This window comes from Phodopus roborovskii, unplaced genomic scaffold (genome assembly GCF_943737965.1).
Source record: "Phodopus roborovskii unplaced genomic scaffold, PHOROB, whole genome shotgun sequence".
Classification (NCBI taxonomy): domain Eukaryota; kingdom Metazoa; phylum Chordata; class Mammalia; order Rodentia; family Cricetidae; genus Phodopus; species Phodopus roborovskii.
Window position 1 is genome coordinate 24,787,171 of NW_026125281.1, and position 17,733 is coordinate 24,804,903.

Below are 17,733 nucleotides of genomic sequence, written 5' to 3' on the forward strand. Positions count from 1 at the left end.
ATATCTGCAGCAAACAAAAGGACATCCCACATCAGTTAAATCTTCATATTCAGAGGACATTATTTTTAAACATCCAAGTCTACTGTATTCTACTCATATAAAAAGCATCCTTTGTATGAACCTTGACTATCTTTATGTTTATTTTTAGATTTTTATCATTTTTAGGTAATAGGATTTCTTTCATTATTTAAGTTTAAAGTTTCTCCCTGTGGTGGCTCATTTTATGTGTCAAATTAGTAAAACTATAGCATCAAGGTCAGGATGACACAGGCCAATATGTTACCAAGACTTATTATCTGTAGATTTTAAGCAGGTTATCCTCATCAAAGTAGCCGTTGAAGGGTTTGCGATCAAATATGTAGGTTTTCTGAAGAAGCAGAAATTCTGTCTAAAGACTCCAACATAGAAATCCTTACAGGGTTTTCTGATCAGCTGTTTTCACTTTCGAGGTTTCAGATCCCAGAATGCAAAATCAACTTATTTGTCTGTCTCCTCCCCAGATCTCTTGGCAACCTTGAACCAATCCCTTGATCTCTTTACCACCCCCACCCTTTCTGAAATTTCTCTGATGAACCCTAATGCCTTCCCAAGAACGCTGAAAACAAATGAATCTCATTCTCTGATACACATGGTGCTGTGGAAAACATGGAAAGCACAGCTCTGAAGTCAAACCAGAGTTTACTAGGCAAGTGACTTAGTTTTGGAAACTGCTTGTCTGTAGAAACTGGATCAGATTACTGGTGACATTAGTGTTGGGTAAAAACACACCATGCAGAGTAACTTCCAGGGTTGTTGGCTCAAACAGGTACATTGTAATATCCCTTGATGGAGGAAGATACAATGTTTAGTTTCTTACTTAGTGTTGTCTTATTATTTAATTAAACAAACATTTGGTTGTTATTAAATGTGGTATTTTTATTTATTTTTACATTCCAATCCCAGTTCCCCCTTCCTCCTCTCCTTCTCCCTCCACCCCTCCCCCCACCTTCCAGCTGTTCCTCAGAGAGGGTAAGGCCTCCTCTAGGAAGTCTATCTACTAAGTCTCTCCCATCATCTCGTAGAGGCTGGATGGAGGCATCCTCCCATGACCCCCACCCCCATATCTAGGCTGAGCAAGGTATCTCTTCATATAGTCTGGGCTCCACTAAAAATGTGGTGTATTTTATTTAACACAAATTTTCACCAGTATCAGCTTTGTGTAGAGGCCCTCAAATGGCTTTTGTTGTTTGGGATAGGGTTTCACTACATAGTTTGCCTAGTTTTGAGGTCACTATGATGTCTGAACTGGTCATGACTCTCAGCTCTTCATCTTGCTGTCCCAGTGTTCCAAGAATTGCAATTACATGTGTGTGCCGCCATGCCCAACAGATATAGAGTACATATCACTTGAGGTTAGTTCTTGGGACTTATCTATGTAAGGTATAGGGCAAGTTTGTTTCTATGAGTAGACGAGGATTTCTTGAAGAGTAAATGGGTAAAGGTACTTAGCATAATCCCAAATGAAATACTCAACACATCTACTATGTGTCAGGGGAATAATTAGGATTTCAAAGACAGTGAGATCAGTTGCTGCAGCCCAGTTAGTGCTTCATGATCTAATGAAGGCAAATTCCACAACACAGGAGGGATCATATAACAGTGGAGGCCAGGCAAGTGGAAAATACACATGCCACACGCTGTTTAAACAGTAAGGGAATACATCTTTGTCCGTTTATCTGATCATGGGTTCTCATACTCGATTTATGTCATCATTAAGTTCAAGCTCAGCACTGTACTTCGAAAGGCCTTGCCAGCAATCATATAAAATAACCGGGAGATTACATGCTCTGAGAAATGGTCCCTTTTGCCACCAGGGACAGCTTGTTCAGGCTGATGTATCTGATGCTGAAAGTATCAGGTACACTGAGTTCCTGCTGAAAAGCTTCAGCAGTTTGGGACAGAAACTTGGCAAAGAACAAATCATATCCTCACTTTACCAAAACAGGTGAAGGAAAAGCTTTTCCTACATCCTCAACAGCAAAAGGCCAACAAAGCAGGGACATGTTTGGCTGGGGGAAGTTTTGGTCCCCTTTGTCTTCTCAGTGTCGTCATTTCTCATCCTTTTTCTTGGTGGCAGAATTTTACTTCTTTCTCAGCCTCGGTGTTTCCCTTCCACGCAAAGACCCTGGGCACTCTGCAGTTTTTGTCCCCTCTCCTGCCCCGCTGGCAGGTCCCCCATGGCCCGGGGCATCACCTGCCAAGGCAAGCAAGCCTCCCTGGAGCCTTGCCTAGCTAGGGCAAGGACCGTGACGTCGCGGGAGGACCGTGCCCCCCGCCCCGAGACCTGCTGACGTCACCGTCGCAGCGGTCTCCCGCGAAGCCCCGGGACTGGAACTCCGGGAGGGGGTGCGCGCGGTGAGCGCGCAGCGGACGCCCGGTGCTTCGAGCTTCTCTTGGGCGGGGGCTCAGGCGGGCGAGACAGCGCCTGTCGCGTAGGCCGAACAAACTCGGGGTCGGGTGAGCCGGAGGATGCCCCGCGCTACGCTCGTGCGCACGCGCCGCGGCTTGCGGGGAGGGAGCTGCGGGGAGGCGGGAGGGGCCGGCCCGGCGCGGGGCGCGGCGCTGAGCGCTGGCCTCCGGCGGGCTCCCGGGCGCTGCGGCGGCGCGGGGCGGCGGCGTCGTGACGTCACGGTGGCGGCGGCCGTGGTTGGCGCAGGGTCCGCTGCTGCAAAGTGTGAATTACGCCGGGCTCGCTCGCTCGCGCCGGCGGCGGCGGAGTGGAGTGAGGCTCGGGGGAGGGGAGGGGAGGGGCAGGGCTCCGGCGGCGGCCGAGCTCGCTCGCTCGCTCGCTGCTGCTGCGCGCCTCCCCGGCGTCCCGGCCCCGGAGCACCAGGGACGGCTCGGTTCCCCTTTAACGCCGCCCGCCTTCTCCGCTCGGCCCCCCGTCCCGGTCCCGGTCCCGGGCCGCCCGCTGCAGCCCTTCCCGCCGCCAGCCGCGCCGAGGGCGGGGAGGCGTCCGCGGTCGCCAGCGCCCCCCGGCCGCCCCGCGCGCGCCTCGCCTCCCTCGGTCCCGGGTCCCCGCGGCGCGGCCCCCTCGCAGCGCAGGGGCGGGCGGGCGGCCGCGGAGTGGCGGGCGCCGCGCGGAGGCAAGGCGGGCGTGTTCAATGGAAGTATGCTACCAGCTGCCGGTGCTGCCCCTGGACAGGCCGGTCCCCCAGCACGTCCTCAGCCGCCGAGGAGCCATCAGCTTCAGCTCCAGCTCCGCGCTCTTCGGCTGCCCGCATCCCCGGCAGCTCTCGCAGGTAACCGCCGCCTCGGGGCCCGCACCCCGCGGCTCAGCGCTTTTGTCTGGTCTTGGAGGGGCTCGGGCCATTGTTCGGGGCTCTGTGGGCTGGCGGCTCCATCTGTGCACGGACAGACACCCTCCCTCCCCAACCCCGCTGGGCTCAGGGTCCCCGCGCCCGGTGCTAGCCCGGCACGCCCGCTGCTAAGCCCCGGCAGCGACTTTGTCCTCCGCTCCTTTCTTGCATCTCTCTTTGCAGTCGGGCCCCTCGTGCCTCAGCGGTGACCCTGAGGACACCTGTTCGCCCCCGCCCCGTGGCCCTCCCCCAGCACCTGTGCGGGTTCTCCTGCCTGGCCCTGCAACGCTGCTCCTGCGGGTCTCAGAACAATGGGCCTAGATGTCCCATTGTGGTCTTCACCCGAACTGCTTCCTTTTAGCGGACGGGCCTTAGGTGCCGGGAACTAGTGTGCAAAGTTGATGGTTTCGAATCCGTTTTCTCGTTTGGTAAAGGAGTTTTCAGGAGAGAAACAGCTGATGAGCAGCATTCCCGAAGGACTTTGCTTCCAGTGACCCAACACCAGTTGCTCCTGACCGTTTTTAAATTTTTTTTTTTTAATATAAAGTCCTTGGCTTAACTCTGTAGTTGGGTTGATTTTGGTTGCCAGAATTAGAATAATGAGCAGAAGAAGAATTTTACTTTGTTTACATATGAACCGGGTACCCCATTGCCCTGCCGCCACAAGTTCTGTGTTTATGAGGTTTCTTTGGTACTTAGGGTCTCGCACTTGCAAGGCTGGCACTCCAATCAGTGAGCCTCGGCCATTTGTTTGTTTGTTTATGGCAGAGCTTTTCTGAACTGTTCAGTCTTCCATTTAACTCATGATCCTCCTGCTTTAGAATTCCAAGTAGCAGGCCTAAGACATCGTGCAGGGTCCCATGGTCATTTTGTGAAATAAAATATTCTCATTGTTCTTTTCATGGCAGCCTGTTTACTCCCCTCTGTCATATTGCAAGTGTCATGAGTAAGGCATTTTAAAATTTTAGTTATTTTTGGTTTTTTGAGACAGGATTTTTGTGTAGACCAGGCTGGCCTTGAACTCAGAGATCCACTTTGCTCCGTTTCCCAAGTGCTGGGATTAAGTCATGCACCACCACTGCCCAGGGAGCAAAATGTTTTTTAAAGCTGGTAACATGGGCAGAATCTTTTAGATGCTTATAGTGTATTTCCCTTAAATTCTATTTATGCTTTTTTTTTTCCTTGCAAGATAAAGAGTTTTAGTTTCTTTTTGAGGAATTCTTATTTACTTAAAGTCAGACTCTTTCTTGATACAGGGTGATATGCTGATGAATTCAGTGTAAAACACTAAGTGGGATTTCAAATAATACTTTTGCTACTTACCTTGAAGGGTAATTTGTGAATTGTATTTTTATTATTGCTTAATGTATTTTGAAGTTCCAGAATTCAAGAGGTGTTAAAGCACTGGTGGGGAAGTTTTTAATAATAGTAATTAAAAGTCTTTAGTAAAAGTGACTTTTTCGTGTCTTCACACTGTTTACTTCCTCAGCTCAGCAGACATGATAAACCCCCGGTTCAGTTACATGTAAACTGCAAGTCAATCACTTTATATACAGTTATACAATGTGTCTTCAGTGTCCCTGCGCCCTGAGGAGGAGGTGAGATTCCAAGGGATTGAAGGGAGGCTGATCCCAAGAGTGTTATCTAGTATGTTAATTAACCCACAGGGACCAATTTAAAGTCAGCTTTTTTCTTTGCTCATTCCTAGGCTAATATTTAAATGGGTAGTGGAATCTTAGGACTACCACTGTGGCAAATACTGTAGAATTGCACCTGTTTTACTAGTTTTTAAAACTTGTAAACAATCTCTCCATCTCTAAGAGAGTATGTTGATATTCCTTAGCTTTAAGACAGAAAATTTTCCTTGACGAATATTTTTTTTTCTGACCAACATTGCCCAGTGTTACAGGGATAATAAATTTACGAAGAAGCTAAGGTGGTTATGTTATCCTTATTAAGGCTTTGTGTATCACTTAATAATAAATCATGTATTGATACTGAATACTTTGGGGATAGATGGGGATATGTAATGAAAAAAAAAAAAGCCAAGGTAGATAATTTTGGACTCTTAAAAGCTTCCATTACCCATGAATCTTTAGTTCTTAAGCGTGAGGTTATAGAACTTGGCAAAAGTTTGGGTGGTTTTGTAACTTTATGTAAGAGATTTAATGTTTTCTTTAGTTACTAAGTAGTACTTTAATTATATATATATTTTATTTTAAAGCATGTTCAAAAGTAGCTGTCACCTCAGTTCTTTATTTTTTTTACCACAGTACTGGAGCCCAGCTCGTAGTAGGTCAGTAATACAGACCTGAGTGAATGAATGAGTAGATGAAGTCACCTCAGGCTCAGCTGAGCATCAACTTTAGATGTGAAACTGTGAGATCAATGTAGAATAGTCAGTCATTTACCCAGAATTTGGTTTCAAACATGTAATTATAGACTAAAATAACGACCAAGACAACTAGCAGAGAAAATTCTGAGCAAGTAGCAGAGGCACTTGCTGCCACGGCATGGAAGCCTGACCACCCAAGTTCCGTCCTCAGAGCCCACATGAAGTGGAAGGAGAGAACTGCCCTGCATAGTTGTCCTCTGACCTCCACACTTGAGCAGCAGCATCATGCCGACCCCTCCCCCCCACATATGTACACAGCCATAATAAAATTCAAAACAAGACTCTGAGCAATCAGAATAGATTTGGACATCATCTCTCCCAAAGCCTGTGAATTTGAGCAAACTTTTCTAAGTAGCAGGGAAATTGAAGTGGGTTTGCAAGCAGCTATGGACCATTCTCCCTGATAGAAGCACAAGTTGACAGCTGGCATACCACAGGGGAGGGATGGCGGAAACTTTCCCAAGCTAGCATAATTTTTTAAAGGCACTATAGGGATATTTAGAGCATGGATTTGAGTGTTGTGTAGCAAAGTGATTATTACTCAAAAAAAAAAAAAATGCTGCAGAGTCATATTTTCCGAGTTAAAAGATTTATACTGTTAAAAAAAGATCTGTATGCCAGTTAATGTTTTGTGCTGAAGTGGTGAAGTTTCCTGGAGAGTTCACCTCTGCAACACGGGCCTTTTTGGGGCAGAGGCCTTGGCATTGTGTCTTAAACCAGTCATATGCTAGTTTTCAAAGGACTAATATAAGACTCCTGAATTATTTGAAAAATGAGGGTAATAAATGAGTCCTATGTGTTACCATTTTGGATAAAGAAGTTTAGACATTAGTCTTTAAGAACAAAGTTCATATTTAAAAAGAAATAAGGCATAGATTGTGCTGTATCCACCTTTTTTTTTTTTAACATGTTTATGGTTCAGTAAGTGGGAAAGTTAAGGTAGTGTGTTGATGGGGATGTTGGGGCACTGTACTTGAGGGGATTAGTCAGGTTTGGAGGCTGTGTGGGATATTTTTATGTCAGCTTGACAAACGCTGGATTAATTTGGGAGGAGAGAACCTCAGTTGAGAAAATGTTCCTACCAGGTTAGCCTGTCAGTAGCCTGGGCTGCATCTTTTTCTTTGATGGATGAAGAAGGGCTCAGCTTACTGTGGGTGATGCCATCCTTGGGCTGGTGGCCCTGGGTTCTATAAGAAAGCAAGCTGAGCAAGCCAGGAGAGTAAGCCAGAAAGCAGCATCCTCCATGGCCTCTGCATCTGTTCCCGCCTTCATGTTCTGGTCCATCTTCCCTGCACGATGAACTACAAACCAAGTTGGCTTTGGTCGTGGTGCTTTATCATAGCAATAGTAAAGTTAACTAAGATAGAGGCATAGGAACAAGTTGTATGTGGGTTAGAAATTTGAGCTTTAATTTTTAAAACATAAAAAAATAAGCGCTTTTACTGAACAAGATATCAGGGTACAGAATATGAATATAAGCTATTATGTATGGTCTTGTTATGTTGTCCCAACTAGTCTGCGACTCAGTGCAGTTCAGGCTGGCCTCAAATCTGTAAGTTTTGCCTCCAGTCTCATTTAGAAAATCTCTCTCTCTCTCTCTCTCTCTCTCTCTCTCTCCCCCCCCTCTCTCTCTCTCTGTGTGTGTGTGTGTGGGGGGGTGTTTCCCTCTCCCACCACCCCCTGTTTGCTTGTTTGAGGTCTCAGGTAGCCAGGCTAACCCTGAACTAATTATATAGCTGAGGAGTTTGAACTTCCATGCCTCCTCCTTTTACTTTCAAAGTTCTGGTATTACAGGTATGCAACACTATGTGAAAAATCTTTTTATTTCTAAGATACTATTTCATACAAAGAAAAATCCACAGAAACCCTGGCAATACAGAACACTTATAAAACTCCTTGTATTAGATGTTAGAAGATGGAAATGATTCATATATATATATATATATATATATATGTGTATATATATATATATACATACACATACACACACACACACACACACACACACACACACACACACACACCTACTTGGATCTTGCTATTTTAATGGTTTTCTTTTTTATCCTCCTTATACAGAATGGGGGAAAAAATCTGTGGGGCTATTAATATATCGGAGTTATCAAGTGTGATGAAACCTAGGGTCCTGGGATAAATGGGTAACCCAGTATAGTCTTTGACCTTTAGGCCAAGGACTGAAAAGTAAGTAGCTGTTTGTAGACAAATCAGTAAATGTAGGGGAGGGGAGAAAGGGTACATGCTGTAGACAGGTCTGTTGAGATCAGTGATTTTGTCCATGTTCTCTGAACTCTCCAGTGTGATGTCACTAACTCTGTAGATAGTGGTGGACAGTTGAATTGTGGGTATGACTAAGGACATGGCACCTTAGTTGAGTCTTAATAAAATAACTGCACTTAGTGACTGAGAAGATGCCAAAGCAAGTTTATAGATCCTTGTCTACGGATGACTAGCAGGATGTCAGGTTGGTAGATCAGCAACACATTCTTCAAATGTTGAACATTTTCTGTCAGGCTTTTGTTTTTGTGCACAGAACTCCCCTTAATAGATGCCTTCATGCATATTAGATAAAGTCTTTGGAATCACTAGCTCATGCCAAATGGTAAGAACATTGTTTTGGCTTTCCCTACACGCTCTGTCCTTTCATAATACCAAGATAAATAATCATACTCTTTCATCTCCACTCATATGTCAGCAGGCATTATAAACATTTGCCCCTATAGTAGATGGGCTGCATCTGGGTTTGTTTTGACTAGAGTAAGCAAGAGTTTGTTTCTGAAGTGTTGTTTGAACTATTTGCATTTTTCTAGTGAAATTTCTTTTTCATACCTTGCAGTCCTTTGTAACTACTCCAAATCTAGCAATGGTTTGTAAGTGTACACTATGCAAAGCTGTTAACATTAACCCCTCACAAAGCTGGTAGGGGATAGTGGTCATGCAGTTTGTAAGGACCCTGCTTCTAGGGTTGGCACAAAGGTTCTGCTTATAGCCTCTGAGCAGAACGTTTTGCTGGTTGCCCCTTCGCTCCACCTGCTGGTAGAGATGGCTCTTCAGTTTCAGAAGATAATGGCTACATGGCTGCTAACTTGGTAGCTTGAGTTTCAGCCACGCCTACACTACTCAGATTTTTAACAGACAAAAATACTAATTTGGGCCATTAAAAGCACTTGGCAAATGTTGCTTCATAAAGAAACATTGTCCTTTCTTCAATGATAAAAATAATAATTACTGCTCATTTTGGAGTAGCACCTACATGTCTGATTGTTTAGCGAATGCTTTAGTCTTCCTGAATGCTCTCTGTGCCCAGTAGTAAATTCCAACTGCCTTGCTCTTAATAATTTCACCTACATCAGTTATAAGTTGACTGTAGTCAGAATTTTAGGTTCATGGATTATGAATTTTGATGGCCTGTGAATCTGTAGAAAAAAAATGAGTTTTACACAATTTGGTCACCACTTGAGATAATATCCTTCACTCAGGGCTTTTCAGAACTTGTCGGGAGTATTTCATTCCAGAGGCCCTGTGCTAAGGAAGATACAACAAAGTATGCTGTTAAGACAGTGACCCAGAGTAGTGAGAGATTGGAAACCACTTTGTTTGATGGATGACTAAGGAAATTAGTCGATTTTTGGGGAAAGGGAAAGGACACCGGGACCCGAGTTGCTGTGCGTGTTGGTGGAGTGTCTTGTGAGTGAGTGAGGGGAGAGAACGAGGAAGATTCGAACCTGTGATGTATTCCTGCATGTTGCATCTTGTTTGCATTTTGTGTCAGGTGTGTCTAATGTAGAAAAAACATAAGCTCCAAGTTTCCATTTATCAAGTTGACACCGCTGGGCTTGGGGAGCGGCTAAACTGCAGGTCTTTGTGACTTAGTCCGTGTGTGTTCTCTTTTGCTTCATTTTACCACATGGGAAGGCATGTGTCTTAGTTACGTTTCTGTTGCTGTGAAGAGACATCATGACCAAGGTAACTTCTAGAAGAAAGCACTTAATTGGAGGCTTGGTTAGTTTCAGAGAATGAGTCTGTGATCATCATGGCAGGAAGAGCAAACAGACAGGCAGGCAGGTGCTGGAGCAGTAGCTAAGAACAGACACCTGATCCACAGATAGAGAGCCTGGACCTGGCAAGCTCCTTGTGGCACACCTCCTCCAAAAGGCCATCCCCTCCTCCTTCCTAAGCAGTTCCCCAGCTGAGAACCAGACGCCCCATCTAAGAGCCTCTGGCAGCCATGCTCCTTCAAAGCACTACAGTGTATCACTGGGTATGGATGGACTAGGGACCAGTAGCTGGGTACAGTGAGTACTGGAAGAGGGATCTCAACACATTAGTTACTTTAATTGTGCTTCTAATGATTAAACTCTAAAATACCAGGGAGTCACCCTAAAACCTCTTTACTCTTAAGCTGGCTCTTTTTTTTTTCTTTCAAATTTACAATTTCTTGTGTTATAAATTGAAAGTTATATTTATGGAATAGTACCAGAGTTGTAATCTATTTGTAATCTATTGTGGGTTTCTTCAGAGTGGCAATCAAATTAAATAAATACTTAGAAAATGAATGCTTTTAGTTGAGAATTTTCTTTTAGGACTCTATCTGAGGTCACTAGAATTAGAAATGTTAATAAAGATTAATTGTCAAGGATATTTATCCCATTATTTGCCACTGTGAAAAGTCAGGAACAACAAATAACTTCTCAATGACTAAGTAGGGTTTTCTTATTATGGAATATGGTGATTAAATCATTTCTGTGTTACAACACAACCACTGAAATGTCTGAAGAGCTTGAAGTGTATACCTTGGGTCACATGCAGTGAAATACATTTAGTATCTATTATTTTTATAATGTATAGCTACTAAAGTGAATTAAAGAATACTTAATTGTGTGGGTAAAATGCTTAAAACATAAGTGAAGGAAATTTGGTATATCCTAGAATTTCCCAATTTAACTAAAATAAGAGTCTCAATGTATGTAGGAATACACACATACACACACACGTAAAAAGAAAAAGCTAGCTATATCTCCAAATGTTAACAATGATGAAATTGAAGTAACTTCTATTTTTTATTCAGAAGGTTTACATAATCAGTTTACAGAACTAGTTTGTCAATGAACAGAATTCTTCCTTCAGATCAATATTTAGGGGTGAAAAAGTGAAGCCAGCTGTATTTGAGGTGATAATGCGAGCAGATAGAGATTGTAAAATCCTCTTTAGTGGTGATGGAGACAGTGGCTTGAAAGATGCTTGAGCTGACTCCTGGGCTTCCTTCCAGACTCACTGTCTCATAATTCTCTGGGTAACTCTGGTCCACAGGTTTCGCTTGTGTAGCTCTGGTCATTATGAAGCAGTTGCATCCTGTGGGGGAGAGGCTGGGAGATAACGTGGGATTATTGTTGGGAGAAACTGATCATAGTTGGTGAGATGGTGGAGCAGGAAGGACCGGGCAGGTAAGAGTTAGCCCTAGGAATACTCTCTTTTGTGGGGTCAGATATTCCTACTCTTTAAATTTGGGAAAGTTTGCAGGTCATGAAGCAGGTAACAAAAAGGCCCCTTGGGAAGAAGCAAACAGGCCAGCTTTCCTCCCTCCCTCCTGCCCCACCTTCCTGCTGCTGCTTCAGTGTTTTGCAGCTCTGGTGATGGAAGCCAGGGCCTCTCACATGCCAACAAGAGCTCTGCGAGCACCATTCCATAGGCAGCAGGAAGGAGGCAGGCCAGGGCTCAGGGGTGGCAGAGACTCCTCCAAGGAGCGTCCTCCAGGGTTCAGTGTTTTTAAGCAATACAATGTTTGGCTTGTTACTTAATTCACAACTTAAAATATGCCTTGTTAAAATTTAAATGTGTAGCAGTTCAACATCCTCCACCCATTGAAAACACATCAGCAACTCATGACTTTGTCAGTTTTATACTTCCTTTCTCTCTGATCTCTGGTTTTCTCTGCATGTTGTTATCCCAATGTATACTTTCAGACTTGAAAACAGTTTTATGAGTTTTTCTATTATACTTTTCAGCAAGTAAAGTGAGTGAACTTCCTCATGACCTCGGTATATGGTAATAAAAAGTGCTTGCGCTTCACCAGTTACCTCGTTCTGAATTCTAGGACACAGTCATAATATACAATATTAAATTTGCCTGCCGTGGTGACACATACCTACACTCCCTGTGTTCTGAGGTCAAGGCAGGAGGATCAGAGGCTCTTGGTCAGTCTCTGCTGCATAGTGAATCTGAAGCTAGCCTGGGTTGCTACTCTCCAAACAGATGCTATCAGGGCTCTGTTGACATCAGATTTATTAATGTCTGAGTTATCACTGCACTCTTGTCTAGTAGTGGAAAATTAAAAAATGGTGAATCACAAAATTGTTGATAAGTATTAAAGTAAAATTTTGCCAGACATGCATTTTCAGTGGCACAGATGGTTCTGATTTCATTGTTACTTTATATGTTTATATTAATCACTAGAAAATATGGAGCCTTGTATTGATTCTGTTCCTTTTTTTAACCTTAATATTGAAAATTTCTTAGTTTTCCATTATTATAACAAAATACCAAAGACACATAACCCATAAAGAGAGTAGGCTTATTTTGGTTCATAGTTTATACATTTCAATTCATGATCAGTTGGCTCTGTTGCCTTTGAGCCTGGGGTGAGGGAACACATCATGTTGAGGGCCCATATTACAATAAAACCTCCTCCCTTGGCCAGGAAGTTAGTCAGGGAAGAAGCCAGGGTCCCACTGTCCCTCTTTAAGGACATTCTGCCACTGACTTTCGTGCCCCCTAACAGTGCCATGCTGGGAATCAGTCTCTAGTCAGCCTAGAACTTGGAAGACACATCAGATCCAGCTATGCAAATTTTTTATTTTATTTGTTTATTTATTTTTGAGACAAGGTTCCTTTGTTAGTCCTGGAACTCAGACTCAGAGATCTACCTGCATCTGCCTCTGCCTCCCAAATGCTGGGATTAAAGGCTTGTGGCCCCACATCCTGCTCTGAAACCTAAGTTTTAAGTTTATTAGTTTGGGGCTGGAGAGGCGGCTCAGTGGTTAAGAGTACTTGCTGATCTTGCAGATGACCCATTTTGAGTTCCCAGCACCCCTATGGTAGCTCTCAGCTGTCTTAATTGCAGTTCCAGGGGATCTGATACCATCTGTGGTTTCCATGGACACCATGGTATCATGTATAGGCTTTTAAATACATGCGCACACACATGCATCACAATACTCATTCACATAAAAGTAAATGTATCTTTTGAAAGAATTGGTGGACCATTGATGTGCTGTATTTTAGTAGTACTACCTACTGCTCTGAGTTACATGCGACACAGTGTCCCCTATACAAACCATTTTGATGCTTTGTCAGCTAGCAGCTAGATTTACATGAAATTGGTGATTTAGAGAAAAGAGTTGATAACTTTAATTGTTTAGTCTTAACTGTTTTCTTTGCTATGGATATTTTGAAATACTCTTGTGGTTCTCCAGATGTTGTAAAAACAGTGAGCATGAAGGCTTTCTCATTTTAGAGGCTGGAGAGATGAGACGGCTCAGTAGTTAAGCAGGACTTTCTGTACTGTCAGGGGGACTGGACTTTGGATCCAAGCACCCAGGTCTGGCCACTCACAAACCCCGTTAACTCCAGCTCCAAGTGATCACAGATCTCTTCTGACCCATGCTTTCCTATACACACAAAGAGACACATTGAGGTGCCTTGAAAGAAAATAGCCTTGCTGGAGGAAGTGTGTCACTGGAGGCTGGTTTTCATGGTCTGTCCTGAAACTTGCCCTGTAGACCAGCCTGGCCTCAAACTCAACAGATCTGCTAGCTTCTGCCTCCAGAGTGCTGGGATTAAAGGTGTGTGCTACCATATCTAGTCCCAAGCTTTTCTATAATTCCTTTTCACAAGTTGGAAGCTTAGCTGGGTGGGATTTGCCCTGAGGTCTCCACTCCCTTTATTCCGTTTCTTCATCTGTTTATCTCCTTGAACACAGGATTCAGCTCCATCCACTTCCTGGTGCCCCCTTTCTCAGTCTGCACATTTTGTGTTTGTCCTTGCTCAGCTTGCTCCTTTTCATTATAAACCTACGTAAGAGTTAACAAGTAACCACACAATGGAGTCTATACTGGGCTGTTTTGAGATTTCCTCTGCCAATGGAATTAATCCAAGTCTCTTCACTTTAGCCTCAAGCAGACACTTTGGACAAGGGCAAAAGGCAGCCACATTCTTCATCAAAACATCACAATAATAATCTCTGGTCAACACAATGAAATTCCCCCCGGAACCTCTCGAGCCAGGCCCCCACAGTTCAGATCACCCCCAGCCCCACTGTCTCCCATGTTCCTGCAAGGATGGCCCACTAAGACGTAACTGAGCAAGGGGCCCCTGTTCATCGACAGCAAGCAGCAGATCTTGGCAGCTTCTGCCACGTGGTTTTGGCTTTAGAGTCAAGGATAGAAGAAAGGGGTTATGGGATCACTCTCTGAGACAAAGGAAAACTTCTGATACCAGGCCTGTGTCAGGGGTGTTTCTGAAGGGAGGCCCAGAGAGGCCATTGTGTGATGCTGTGAAGGTGAAGCCTGGATTGCCCTGGAAACCCCAAAGTGTTGGAGAAGCCGGAGCCATGGATGCCTGCCAAGAGGAGCTACTAACAGTGAGTGGAACCAGCTTAAGAAAAAGAAGTCAACAAAGCTGAAAGGAGTTGGAGATCTGAAGAGCATGTTGATGTCAGACATGGGGATGCAGAGTTGGAGTTTGCCCAGCTGGGTTTCAGTCTTGCTCTGGTCCAGTGTTTGCTCACGTTGCTCCCTTTTGGAATGGCAATCTATATCCTGTGCTGTTGTATGTGGGAAGTTTGTGATTTGTTTTTTCATTTTGATTTTTACAGGGGATTACAGTGAAGAGATTGCCAGGAGTCCTAGAAGAGCCTGTACTTACTTGGCTTTTAAACAAGTTTAAGACAGTTACAAGCTTTGGGGACGTTTGAAGTTAAACTAAGTGCGTTTTGCATTATGACGTGGCTGCAGCCTGTGGGAGCTGGGGTGTGGAACCCCGTGGTGGTTTGAAAAAATGGACCCCACAGGGAGTGGCACTATTGGGTGTGGCCTTGATGGAGTGGGTGTGGCCTTGTTGGAGGAAGTGTGTCTCTGTGAGGGCGGGCTTTGAGATCTCATGCTGAGAAGAGGGAGGGGCAAAAAGGGACAGGAAGTGCAAGCAAAGGAAAAGCAGCATGTCCGGTTCTGGAAAATTGTATAGATATGGGCTGGCAGGTTGGTGTGGTGGGTAAAGGTACTCACCACCAAACCTGACAGTCTGAATGGATCCCCAGAATCCACATGGTGCAGAGAGAAAGCAGACTCCTGCAAGTTGTCCTTTAACCTTCACACATGCAAATATGCATGCACTCACACACACACACACACACACACACACACACAGAGTAAAAATGTTTAAAAAAAATGAAATTTTCAGATGGGCATCGAGGACCTAGCCGACTTAGGAGTATGTCTGACATAAGGGAAGCTGCTGCTGACTGTGTTCCATCAGCCACGCCTTCTTACTGTTATTCTCCACGCTAAATAGGCATCTGTCATGTTCCTCCCCTTTCTGAGCTGTGGGAAAGGAGTCACTGAACAGCCTGGGCCGGCTTTGAATTTGGAATCTTCCTGCCTCCATCTCCCAAATGCTGGGATTATAGTTATATGCCACCAGACCCCACCTTTCCCGTGATTTTTGTTATTCCTCAAGTCAACTGCCTTCATGACTCTAGCTGTGTGGTAATGGAATCAGAATTCGGATACTTGAAAGGGACAGTTTAAATAATTCCATTCCCAGCGTTTTAAAGGTTTGATGGCTAAGGCTGGAAGATACAGAGTATGTAAGGTTACACAGTGGAAAGTGGAGAAGTTAGGAGTGTTTGGTTCACTATTCTGATTGTGATGCATTTCTCCCTCATCATAGATAGGCCTTCCTGTGGAAGGATTGGCCTAGAGGATTTCTGTAAGTGGAAGTACTTGTTTAATTCACTAACAGGCCTGTAACACATTGAAGCATCTGTTTAGAGACCAGTGATTATTAGAAAAAGTTAGAATGCAAACACCCAGCTCCCAAAATAGCTCAGTTGCTTTTAATTAGAATATAATCAGAGAGAAAGCAAAGTCATTGTTGAAAGTGTTCTGGACCAGCTAGAAACAGCATTTGACTTGTTGAAGTGTGGGTCCTGTGGAATGTAATGGAGACATCTCACTTGCATTTTAACACTAATTTCTGAATGGCGTTCTTTCTACCCCAGGGGATAAGAGAGAATGTTGCTGATGCACAGTGCTTGATGATGCTGTGTGGGTGCTATGTATGAGGTAGGGAGTAGTGGAGGCTTCTGTTTGCTGCTTTGAAATTTTCTTCAGCGTCCTCTGTTGTGTCAATTCATTGTGAACATTTATCTTAAAAAAACAAAATGAGGTGAAAATCAGTTTTCACGAGCAATACCACCTGATTCTTAGGAAAATGAGAACGCTTGTTAATTGTCAGAAGATTTCAGCATTTCCAAGAAACAGCTTCTAATAGCAAAGGAAATACAACAAAAGATTGTTAAGGGAGGTCAGGAGAGTGCTCTCCTGTTGGCAAGGGTGTGAGAATGTGGTCATTCTTTGTAAAATTTATGTGTGTGTGAGAGAGAGACAGAAAAAGGAATAGGAATGGAGCTGGAGTGTAGAGGGTGTTGTGAGCCACTGTGTAGTTGCTGGGAATCAAACCTGAGTGCTCTGACAAAGGAGTCCCTGCTCTTCATTGCTGAGCCACCCATCTCTTTGCCTTGCAAATGAAGAATTCTAATGTGGATATACTAACTTTTTTGAATCCTGGAATTTGTAAATGTAGCATTTGTAAAGATTTGTTCAGATTTATTTGTGTCCATAATTTTTTGAAATAGTGTGTGTGTGTTTGTGTGTGTGTGTGTGTGTGTGTGTGTGTGTGTGTGTGTGTGTGATGGTTAAATCCATATTATTTTATTTATCTTTCCAAGGCTAAAGCTCAAACCCTGGGCCTTAGATGTGCTAGGCAGACATTCTACCAGCTAGCTACATTCTAATTCAATTGATGGCATTTTAATTAAACAGAAAACAGTATTCAATAAAATGATGCCATCTAGCCAGATTTATCATGGAAAAATTATACAGCTGTTTGAGTGAGGGAATAAATTAGTTGAAAATGGTAGTTTCTTGCTTGCCCTTGCCCATTCCTCCCTTCTAAGGGATATCTCAATGTACAGCCCGAGCTTTCCTCCACCTTCCCAAGTTCTGGGGTGACAGGTGTGTGCTACCAAGCCTGGCTTACTAATGTACATCTATAGTTGTAGTTAAAATCACAGATGATGTTACAGACACCAGCGTGTGAAAACATCAAATCCATAAGGTTGTTCAGTATAATATTAATGTAGCTGTCTTTGGATAGTGAAAATTGTAATGTTTTTCTGTCTTTTTACTTTAGTCATTTTTGTTATGTAATGACAACATGCTTTTTTTTATAACCTAAAATCAATGAAAATATTCTTTAAACCTTCCCATTTGAAAATGATTTGCATTTATTCAGTTTTAACATCCTTCAAGTAGACTTTTAAAGTTATGAAAAGACCAGGCTCTGGTTAATTTAATAAAACAGTGACGTATTCACCACTGTGTTCCTGAGTCTGGTTTTAACTATAAATATAGATGGACTTTATTGAAATGGACAAATGTTCTTCAGCCTCTTCATATTGAAGTTTACTATAATCAATTTTTGTAATGGTTTTTATTCTTAGAAATTGCATACATCTTATCATAATCATTTCACACACACTCACACACTCCTCCCGTGACTACTCACCCCATATCATTTGTGCTTTTGCTTTGTTTTAGGAGAAGACTTGAACCAAAAGTGTCCTCGTCCTCTGGCCTGTAAAATCATTCTCCCCTTTCCCATAATGCTCCTGAGCACCAAGTGTAGGGGTCGCATTGCAAATGTATT

At 43.7% G+C, this 17,733-nt stretch overlaps 1 protein-coding gene across 1 annotated transcript in view; it reads left to right on the plus strand.

Annotated features, from left to right (window-relative positions):
* Window positions 1-3,096: 3,096 nt before the first annotated feature.
* The window catches only part of Pde7a (phosphodiesterase 7A), an 84,020-nt gene continuing 69,383 nt past the window's right edge, over window positions 3,097-17,733 (plus strand). Inside the window, exon 1 of the mRNA XM_051198323.1 lies at window positions 3,097-3,281. Coding sequence (XP_051054280.1) covers window positions 3,144-3,281 — 138 coding nt within the window. The 5' untranslated portion in view covers window positions 3,097-3,143. The remainder of the gene's footprint in view (window positions 3,282-17,733) is intronic.